Below are 11138 nucleotides of genomic sequence, written 5' to 3' on the forward strand. Positions count from 1 at the left end.
CCTCAGGAAGTGGGATATCATCATCTTCAGAACTGTAGTTGTTACTGGGACACCAGCTCCGGGAGATCACAGGTGCAGCCAGCACAGCAGGACCTTAGACAAGGCTGGGCTCAGTTTCCCCATCTGGGAAGGGGGCTGCCTGTGGCTAGAAGCAGCCCGAACTCCTGAGCAAGACTAGACCAAGAGGCCGGTGTATGGACACCCCCGCGTGGGCACCCCGACGGGGACACCCCGGCCACCGCCGCGCGGACACCCTCACGAGGACACCCCAGCCGCGCGGACACCTACCACGGGGACGCCCCGACCCCATCCTACCTGCCGCGCCCCGCGCAGCGCCCCGTACCCCGCCCGCCACGGCCTGCGTCCGCCACCGGAAGCGCCCTCCTAATCCCCGCAGCGCCACCGCCATCGCCGCCATCCTCGCGGGGCTTCTCGGGCGGCTGGGGCTGCCCGCCGCGCTGCCTGCGCCGGACCGGGACGGGTCCAGTCCCGGGCGCGCCGCCGCGGTAGAGGTGAGAGCGCCGGCCAGAGCCAGAACCCCGCCGAATGGGGCAGGATTCGCGGCGGGGGCCTTCAGACCTAGGGTGGAACGTTGGGATAGGGTGTGGGGAATTCGGACCGCTGTGAAGGGATCTGACTTTGGGTGGGGGTCTCCGGACTTGGGGTGGGGGATGTGGATGGGGACTGGGGAATTCGAAGCGCTGTAAAGGGATCTGACTTTCGGTGAGGGTCTCTGGACCTGGGGTGAGGGATCTGACTTGGGGTGGGGAGCCCTGGATGGGGAGTGAAGAATTTGGACCTCAGTGAAGGGATCCGACCTGTGGTGGGGGTCTCCGAACCTGTGTTGAGGAGCTCCGGATGGGGGTGGGGAATTCGGACCTTGGGTGGGGATCTTTGGACTGGGGTGGGATCCCCAGACTCCTTGTGGAAGGCTGAGGTTGAAGATCTGTGCTGGGGTGAGGGGCTTTAGATAGCCCTGGGAGATCCCGCTTCAAGACTGGGTTGGGGGTCCAGACCAGGAGGATAAGCCTATCCCTGGAGTAGAGCTTGACCTGGTGAGGGTGTGGCAGAGTCACAGGGGAGGGTCCCACTTGGTCCTTGGGCTGGGATCAGACTCTCAGAGCTGGAGAGTTGCAGGGGCCCTGGGGGAGGGTCTGAGGAGCCCCAGATTCAGAGAGCCTTGGTGACCTCTCCAACAGGTTCCCTGTTGGAGGCCTTGGGGTACCCCAGGGCCTTTCCCTGCAAGAGAATGGCTGCTCCACCAGGAAGGGGCCCAGGACTCCACAGGGTAGGGGGCTGTGTGGTGCACAGGACCACGTGGGAATGGTAGAGAAAGGGGAAGTCACTTTGGGCCTGCCTTGCTAACAGACCTGCTTTTTGGATTTTTCCACCCGGGGATTTTTGTGTCCTGTTGCTGTTTATTGTTTAAAGTGACCCCTCAAGCCTGAGGGACCATAGGAGCTGCCCTGCAGAGCCCAGTGAGACACTAGTTAATGGAGAAAAAACAGCTTTTACTTGGTAACTACTGACAACATGAGAAAAAGCTGGCTCCATGCTGATTTGACTAGACGTGCCTGGAGTTTAAAGGGAGAGTGAGGGAGTGGGAAGGGGTGGGGACTCAGTAGAGTTAGGGAAATAGAAAATCACCAAAACCGGGAAGGGAGGGTTAGCCCCTGTGGAACCAACTGATCTGGGTTTGCCACTGGGGCTTACCGAAGTCAGGCCCCCAACCTCCCACAGAGACTGGGAGACAGGGGCCCCATCCTCAGGTGTTGGCTGGAACACACAGGAAATTCTTTTTTTTTTTTTTTTTTTGAGGCGGAGTCTCGCTCTGTCACCCAGGCTGGAGTGCAGTGGCGCGATCTCGGCTCACTGCAAGCTCCGCCTCCTGGGTTCCCGCCATTCTCCTGCCTCAGCCTCCCGAGTAGCTGGGACTACAGGTGCCGCCACCACGCCCGGCTAATTTTTTGTATTTTTAGTAGAGACGGGGTTTCACTGTGTTAGCCAGGATGGTCTCGATCTCCTGACCTCGTGATCCGCCCGTCTCGGCCTCCCAAAGTGCTGGGATTACAGGCTTGAGCCACCGCGCCTGGCCACACACAGGAAATTCTTGTGGCAGCCTTGAGCTTCTCAGGCAGACACTTTTAAAGGGTGCTAGGATCGTTCTGGGAATGTGGCCTGGAGCTGTTAGGAGCTGTTAGTGTTCGTTCCAGTCTAGATAGGCCAGGGCGAGGCCCAGTGGAGAAGGGGACCCCAAGGAGCCTGGCTGGAGTGTGGGGAGGGAGGGTCTTTGTCAGTACTCCTCCTGTGCAAGAAGAGCAGAGACACGCTTCTTTCCTCTCAACAGTACCCCCTTTGTTTCACATGTCCATGTGAAGAGATCACCGAACAGGCTTTGTGTGAGCAACATGGCTGTTTATTTCACCTGAGTGCAGGCAGGCTGAGTCTGAAAAAGGAGTCAGCAAAGGGTAGTGGGATTATCATTGGTTCTTATAGGTTTTGGGATAGGCGGTGAAGTTAAGAGCAGTGCTTTGGGGGCAGGGGTGGATCTCACAAAGTACATTCTCAAGGGTGGGGAGAATTATAAAGAAACTTCTTAAGGGTGGAAGAGATTATAAAGAACCTTTTTTAGGATGGGGGAGATTACAAAGTACATCGATCTGTTAGGGTGTAGCAGAAACAAATCACAATGGTGGAATGTCATCAGTTAAGCTATTTTCACTTCCGTGGATCTTCAGTTGCTTCAGGCCATCTGGATGTATACGTGCAAGTCACTGGGGATGTGATGGCTTAGCTTGGGCTCAGAAGCCTGACACCCTCCATTTTCTGTTCTGTGTTGTGTTCATAAAGTACCAGCGGGACCATCTGTTGAGACTTGGTAGCAAAGGATTTTTGCTGGATGATGGAAGCAGTCAGGCATTTAGAGGAAACAAAAATAGTAGCAGGCTGGGCACGGTGGCTCCTGTCTGTAATCCCAGCACTTTTGGAGGCCGAGGCGGATCATGTGAGGCCAGGAGTTTCAAACCAGCCTGGGCAACATAAAGACCCCATCTCTACAAAAAATTAAAAAGTTAGCCCAGCGTGGTGGGATGGGCCTTTAGTTCCAGCTACTTGGGAGGCTGAGGTGAGAAGATCGTTTGAGTCTGGGAGGTGGAGGCTGCCGTGAGCCGTGATCTTGCCTGTATACTCCAGCCTGAGCAACAGAAAGAGGCCCTATCTTAAGGAAAAAAAAAGAAAGAAAAACAAAGATGAATGGTTGAAGCTGTCGATAAACCCAGTTTTTGAGTCTACAGGGCAGCAGTTGAGGTTTCCGGCCCTGGGGCCCTAACAAGGCCAGCAGGGGCACTCAGGGATTTCCTGGGGTGTGGTGTGAAGTTTGTGATGATGGCATAGGCATCGGTATCCCAGTTGTGGTTACTTTCTGGAGAGAACGTGGGGCATGCAGGAGCTGGAGGGGGGTCTTCCTGGGCGGTCTGTGTGGCAGCGGCTCCAGACTAAAGGCTGCCCGTGGATAATCTGTTGTGGTGCTGAGTTCTTTCAAGTTTATATCAAGCTTTCCAGCTTCAATCTGCAGGGCTTTTTTTTCAGATCCTGGGGGCAAAGGGCAGCTACAAGACCACCTAAGTCCCAGTGGGGATTTGAGTTCTTGGTGACACCAAGTCAGCGAGGAGACAAATTGGAAATGTCAGTCTGGAGAGAGTGGTAGGTAGCCAGATACTGAAGGAAAGTAGATGGGAGGATTTGGTAAGGGCTGGCGTGTAGGAAGGCAGTGACAGTCCAAGAAAACAGGCAGATCATAAAACCTCAAGGATAGGCCGGGCCCTGTGGCTCATGCCTGTAATCCCAAGCACTTTGGGAGGCCGAGGTGGGCAAATCAGCTGAGTCCAGGAGTTCAAGACCAGCCTGGCCAACATGGCAAAACCCTGTCTCTACTAAAATTACAAAACATTATCCGGGCGTGGTGGTGCATACCTGTAATCCCAGCTACTCAGGAGGCTGAGGCAGGAGAATCGCTTGAACCTGGGAGGTGGGGGGGCTGCAGTAAGCCAAGATCGCACCACTGCACTCTAGCCTGGGCAACAAAAGCGAAACTCCGTCTCAAAAAAAATCAGGCTGGGTGTGGTGGCTCACACCTGTAATCCCAGCACTTTGGGAGGCCAAGGCGGGTGGATCACAAGGTCGGGAGATCAAGACCATCCTGCCTAACACAGTGAAACCCCATCTCTACTAAAAATACAAAAAATTAGCCGGGTGTGGTGGCGGGCGCCTGTAGTCCCAGCTACTCGGGAGGCTGAGGGAGTAGAATGGTGTGAACCCAGGAGGCAGAGCTTGCAAGGAGCCGAGATCACGTCACTGCACTCCAGCCTGGGTGACAGAGTGAGACTCCATCTCAAACAACAACAACAACAACAAAAAAAAAACACCTCAAAGAGTGAACTAGACTAGGATCTGATAACTCCCAAGAGGGTGTTATATTTCTCCACTGAAGCATAGCATTTCTCTTTACTTCCCTTTTTGATTGAAGATAATCAAAGTAAGATTATTCTTATTTACCAAGTAATTCTGGTCTCATTAAATTTGGCCTGATTATTTACACAAATGCAGCACGAATGGTAATTGACCACACAGGCCTTTTTAAGTTTGCTGAAACTTTTAATAGGGAATCTTAGATTGAGCTTTTAAAAGCCTTTTGAGGTTAGGAAGCCAAGCCAAGAACTTCCAGCCAGACTTCACCTGCAGTGCCTATAGATTTGTGTGAATTCCTCTCTTCTTGAGGTCCCTGAAATATCCCAAGGTTCCTGGGCCTCGGAACCTTGGGATATTTGAAAGAGACTTTCCTTACTCACATGTAAGACCAAGAACCCCTTAAGCCAGATACCAGGCCAGATTTTTCAAGAGCTCTTTGCAAGCAATGGCTCCACAAAGTCAACCTGAAAGCCATCTGGTCATACCTGATTCTATGTACATCATTCTCAAACAGGACATTCCAGTCCAAGCCTTGGTAATATAGCCAGTGTTTCCAATTGTGTCCTGTTACAAGGAGAACAGATTCTTATTGAAGTTATGCGATAACTATATTGCCATGAAAATAGGAATAGTCAATAATAGTTTCTGATTTTTGGAGGGATCAGGCCGGAAGAAAAAGATAATTGCTTCAATTTTGTTTAGAGAAGTATCATTTACTATAATATTACGAGTCATTGATAGGTTAAGGAAAACGGAAAGGTTTCTTTTTTTTTGAGGCGGAGTTTCGCTCTGTCGCCCAGGCTGGAGTGCAGTGGCAGGATCTCAGCTCACTGCAAGCTCCGCCTCCCGGGTTCACGTCATTCTCCAGCCTCAGCCTCCCGAGTAGCTGGGACTACAGGCGCCCGCCACCTCGCCCGGCTGGTTTTTTGTGTTTTTTAGTAGAGACGGGGTTTCACCGTGTTAGCCAGGATGGTCTCGATCTCCTGACCTCGTGATCCACCCGCCTCGGCCTCCCAAAGTGCTGGGATTACAGACATGAGCCACTACACCAGCCTGCTGTGTTAACTTCTAACAAGGCCTAAATAGCATTATTATTATTATTTTTTTTTTTTTTTTTTGACAGAGTTTTGCTCTTGTCATCCAGGCTGGAGTACACGATCTCAGCTCACTGCAACCTCTGCCTCCCTGGTTCAAGAAATTATCCTGCCTCAGCCTCCCGAGTAGCTGGGACTACAGGTGCCCACCACCACACTGGGCTAATTTTTGTATTTTTAGTAGAGACAGGGTTTCACCATGTTGGCCAGGCTGGTTTTGAACTCCTCACCTCAGATGATCCACCCACCTCTGCCTCCCAAAGTGTTGGGATTACAGGCGTGAGCCACCACGCCTGGCCCTAAATAGCATTTTTTATTTGACAGCACGTTGCATGAAATTATGTAGGGACCAGCCCTACAGGGTCTGTGGGTTTTTTGCCCCGTGTGCAGAGATGAGAGATCATAGAAATAAAGACACAAGACAAAGAGAAGAAAAGACAGGTGGGCCCAGGGACCACTACCACCAAGGTGCAGAGACTGGTAGTGGCCCCAAATGCCAGGTTGCACTGTTATTTATTGGATACAAGGCAAGGGGGCAGGGTAAGGAGTGTGAGCCATCTCCAATGATAGGTAAGGTCACGTGAGTCACGTGTCCACTGGACAGGGGGCCTTTCCCTGTTTGGCAGCCGAGGCAGAGAGAGAGAGGAGACAGCTTACGCCATTATTTCTGTATTTCAGAGACTTTTAGTACTTTCACTAATTTTGTTACTGCTATTTAGAAGGCATAGCCAAGTGTACAGGATGGAACATGAAGGCGGACCGGGAGCGTGACCGCTGAAGTACAGCATCACAGGGAGACGGTTAGGCCTCCCGATAACTGCGGGCGGGTCTGACTGATGTCAGACCCTCCACAAGAGATGGTGGAGTAGAGTCTCCTCTAACTCCCCTGGGAAAGGGAGGAGACTCCCCTTCCCGGTCTGCTAAGTAAGGGGTGCTTTTTCTAGGCACTGACGCTACCCCTAGACCAAGGTCTGGTTACTAGACCAAGGTCTGCTAGGTAACCAGCGTCTTCCCAGGCGCTGACGTTACCACTAGACCAAGGAGCCCTCTAGTGGCCCTGTCCGGGCATAGCAGAAGGCTCACACTCTTGTCTTCTGGTCACTTCTCACTGTGTCCCTTCAGCTCTTATCACTGTATGGCCTGGTTTCTCCTAGGTTATGATTGTAGAGCGAGGATTATTATAATATTGGAATAAAGAGTCATTGCTATAAACTAATGATTAATGATATTGATATATAATCATATCTATAATCTGTATCTAGTGTAACTCTTCTTATTTGATATATTTTCTTTATTATACTGGAACAGCTTGTGCCCTTGGTCTCTTGCCTCGGCACCTGGGTGGCTTGCTGCCCACAAAATTTGCCATTGAAATAAACCTAGTGGCTGGGCGCGGTGGCTCAAGCCTGTAATCCCAGCACTTTGGGAGGCCGAGACGGGCGGACCACGAGGTCAGGAGATCGAGACCATCCTGGCTAACACGGTGAAACCCCGTCTCTACTAAAAAAATACAAAAAACTAGCCGGGCGAGGTGGCGGGCGCCTATAGTCCCAGCTACTCGGGAGGCTGAGGCAGGAGAATAGCGTAAACCCGGGAGGCGGAGCTTGCAGTGAGCTGAGATCCGGCCACTGCGCTCCAGCCTGGGCGACAGAGCGAGACTCCGTCTCAAAAAAAAAAAAAAAAAAAGAAATAAACCTAGTTAGTTTAACATCTCTCTTACAAGGTCACAGGACAGATCCTCTGAGGTCTTCAGGGGCCCTCCAGGAAATCTCAAGTCAGTTTGCGATCAAGACAATGTCATAGGCCACATGCAGTGGCTCACGCCTATAATCCCAATACTTTGGGAGTCCGAGGAAGGAGGATTACCTGAGCCCAGGAGTCTGAGGCCAGCCTGAGAAACATGCTGAGGCCCTGTCTCTACAAAAAAAAAAAAAGAAAAATTAAATTAGCTGGGCATGGTGGTACATGTCTGTAGTCCCATGTACCCTGAAGACTGAGGCAGGAGGATCACTGGAGCCCAGGAGTTCAAGGCTGCAGTGAGCTGTAATTGTACCACTGCACTCCAGCCTCGGTAACAGAGTGAGACTCTGTCGCTGAAAAAAATTTAGGTCGGGTGCGGCGGCTCATGCCTATAATCCTAGCATTTTGGGAGGGCAGATCACCTGAGATCGGGAGTTTAAGACCAGGCTGGCCAACATGGCAAAACCCCGTCTCTACTAAAAATACAAAAATTAGCTGGCTGTGGTAAAGTGTGCTTGTGGTCCCAGCTACTTGGGAGGCTGAGACAGGAGAATTGCTTAAGCCTGGGAGGCAGAGGTTGCGGTGAGCCCAGATCACACCATTGCACTCCAGCCTGGGTAACAGAGCAAGACTCTGTCTCAAAAAAAAAAAAAAAAAAAAAAGAAACTTTGTACATAAATACATTCAATGATTATGAGATCAATTCTAGCCAGCTTTGACCTCATAACGATTCTTTTCTGCAGACTTTCTTGAGGCCAGGAGTTCAAGACCAGCCTGGGAAACACAGGGATAACTTTCTGTATCCATTCACGTTTGGTTTTGCTTTGAGACAGAATCTCAGTCTGTCACCCAGGATGGAGTGCAGTGGCGAGATCTCAGTTCACTGTAGCCTCGACCTCCTGGGCTCCAGCGATCCTGCTGCCTCAGCCTCCCAAGTAGCTGGGACTGCAGGCATGTACCAACACACCAGGCTAATAATTTTTTTTTTTTTTAATAGAAACAGGGTTTCACCAGTTACCCAGGCTTGTCTCGAATTCCTGGGCCATTCACGCTTTGTCCTATATTTTTCCTCTTTTTGTAATTTTACTTCAGGATAAAATTACATCCCTTTCTTTAACAAAAACAGTCTACATTCTTTGCATACTTTTCATATAAAAACACATCCTATTTTCCTCTCATACTTTGTATACAAAATTGTTTCCCTCATTCTTATTGTTTCTAGGAGTTTTGTTTTCATATATTGATTATAATTTTTAACCATTAGTAACCGGTATTTTTTTTTTTAAGAGACAGTCTTGCTGTGTTGCCCAGGACTCACTGTACCCTTGAACTCCCGAGCTCAAGTAATTCTCCGACCTCAGCTTCCCAAAGCACCGAGATTACAGGCATGAGTCACCACGCCTGGCCATACTTGTATTTTACAGAGAAAAGTAGGAAGAAGACAATTGGAAATTGTCTGTCATTTAGCAGTTTATTAGCAAATTTTATGAATATACTATCTTATAATCTCCTTTTTATAGTACAAAAGTGCCAAGAACATGTTTGTTAACAGGCCAGAATACCTCTAGCCAGTCTGTACCATATAAAGAAGCCAAAAAGTACAAAAAGTTATGCTTAATAATGAATGTTCCAGCACTTTCTCCTGTTCAGGTATTATTTAGATATTCAATGAATGTCTATTATCTAACTTCACTTAGTGTGACTCTGAGGTTGAAAGTTACTGAAAAGATCTTGGGAGCCTTTTTAGGCCAATATATTATCAAATGCAGTTAACAAAACACAACTCACTAGTTTATATAAGAGCTAGTTCTCACTTTTTTTTTTTTACTTTATTTTATATATTTTTCTTTTCTTTTTTTTTTCTTTTTTTTTTTTTGGTAGCGACAGGGTCTTCCTGTGCTGCCCAGGCTGGTCTTGAACTCCTAGCCTCAAGTGATCTACCTACCTTGGCCTCCCAAAGTGCTGGGATTACAGGTGTGAGCCACCACCCAGCCCTGTTTTATATGTTTATCTGAACTGTGTTTCTGGCAAATTGGGCAAATTAAGGGACACTTGCTCAGTGTGAGGGGAAGACTTTCTACCTGTATTTGTGGATATGACCTTTACGACTTGTTTTGCCCTGCTAGATGACTGACTGCATGTTTCCAGTGAGCTCAGCTGGTTGCTTTTGTGGGTCCCTAAGGCCCTGCGAGCCCCTGATGGAGCAGGAAGCCTAAAGTTCCAGGGACCGTGGGGAGTTGAGGGGCCGGAGGGGAAGAGAGAGGCCTGCAGTGGGGGCTGAGGGGTGGAGGAGGCCAGACTTGAAGGGGGTGTCTCCTTCCAGAGAAAGTAGGGGGGTGTGGAGGTGATCGGAAGGGAGAGGCCTGAGAGGAGCTAGTTTGGGGAGATCTCAGGTATCCCAAAGGAGCCACTGACTTCCTTATTATCCTTGGTAAAGTCACATCAACAAGGAACAACTGCTTATTGTTCTTCGCAGTTTTGTTTTCATATGCTGATTAAAGTAGTGCAGAGGGCGTGATCAGCAGGGCTCCAGTAAGAAGCTCCCACGGAAGGAGCAGGAACACAGAACAGAGCGGGCAAGACAGCTCCACCAGGAGTCAGGAGTTGATTCCCCTCCGGGAACGAGACGCCAGGAAGAAGAACTTCCAGCCCAGGAGGTAGGTACCGTTCAGAAGAAGCCTGGGACTCTCGGCACCTCAGAGCCTTACTCAGAATCATAAGAAGCAATGTCTGTCCTCACTGCTGCATCCGATGTTCTTCCGGAGCGTTGGGTCACAAGTCAAACCATGTCACTCCCGCATGAGCAGGCAGAGTGGAGATAACACGGATCGATGCGGGCTCCGGTTGTTGCATCCGAGGGTCGGTCGGATGGTGGTTCCCATCCAGCTCCAAGTCCTGACCCCTGATCACAGAGAAACACAGCCAGACATTAAAGTGGTAAGGACAGAAATTATAATATTTGGTGACCAGTGACAGGAGGGGAGAGAGCCAAGCTCCCCTCCGATTTGTGCAAAGAAGTGGGGAGTGGGGAGGAAGAACAGCAGGGACTCAGGAGTGAGGAAAGTGGAAAATTACCAAAAGCAGGTAGGGAGGGTTAGCCTTGGGAAACCGATCTGGGTTTGCCACGGAGGCTTACTGAAGTCAGGCCCCCAATCCCACAGAGACTGGGAGACAGGGGCCCCGTCTTCAGGTGTTGGCTGGAACACGCAGAAAATTCCCTTGGTAGCCGTGAGTTTCTCAGGCAAGCGCTTTGAAGGGGGCTGGGATCATTTTAGGAATGTGGCCTTGAGCTGTTAGAAGCCATGTGCAGTATGGTTCACACCTGTAATCCCAGCACTTTGGGAGGCTGAGGCTGGAGAATCACTTGGGGCCAGGAGTTTAAGACCAGCCTGGGCAACGAAGCAAGACGCTGTCTCTACAAAAATAATTTTTTCAAATTAGCCAGTCACTGTGGCATGCCCCAGTGTAGTCCCAGTTACTCAGGAGGCTGAAGTGGGAGGACTGCTGGAGCCCAAGAGTTCAAGGTTGCAGCAAGCTGATTGCACCACTGCACTCCAGCCTGGGCAGCAGAGGTGATGATGCCACTGCACTCCAGTCTGGGCGACAGAGGTGATCATGCCACTGCACTCCAGCCTGGGCGGCAGAGGTGATCATGCCACTGCACTCCAGTCTGGGCAACAGAGCGAGACTCTCTCTTTTTTTTAAAAAAAAAAAAAAAAAAAAAAAAAGGCCGGGCGCGGTGGCTCAAGCCTGTAATCCCAGCACTTTGGGAGGCCGAGACGGGCAGATCACGAGGTCAGGAGATCGAGACCATCCTGGCTAACACGGTGAAACCCC

The 11138-nt window shown here is 50.4% G+C and overlaps 2 protein-coding genes across 10 annotated transcripts in view; one reads left to right on the plus strand and one right to left on the minus strand.

The window, feature by feature from the left end:
* TXNRD2 (thioredoxin reductase 2) overlaps positions 1–607 on the minus strand; it is a 68061-nt gene extending 67454 nt beyond the window's left edge. For 2 of the 3 annotated variants that reach the window (XM_025400535.1, XM_025400533.1), the window contains exon 1: positions 316–454. In XM_025400535.1, coding sequence (XP_025256320.1) covers positions 316–418 — 103 coding nt within the window. In that variant the 5' untranslated portion in view covers positions 419–454. Of the gene's footprint in view, positions 1–315 lie in introns of all 3 variants that reach the window. The other variant, XM_025400536.1, reaches the window with a different exon arrangement.
* Positions 1–11138, plus strand: part of COMT (catechol-O-methyltransferase) — a 27945-nt gene continuing 16807 nt past the window's right edge. For 3 of the 7 annotated variants that reach the window (XM_025400541.1, XM_025400538.1, XM_025400546.1), the window contains exons 1-2: positions 447–512; positions 9778–9958. The gene's annotated coding sequence lies outside the window, so the exon portion shown is untranslated. The other 4 variants (XM_025400539.1, XM_025400544.1, XM_025400540.1 and 1 more) reach the window with 4 other exon arrangements.

The sequence above is a fragment of the Theropithecus gelada genome, chromosome 10 (assembly GCF_003255815.1).
Source record: "Theropithecus gelada isolate Dixy chromosome 10, Tgel_1.0, whole genome shotgun sequence".
NCBI lineage: Eukaryota > Metazoa > Chordata > Mammalia > Primates > Cercopithecidae > Theropithecus > Theropithecus gelada.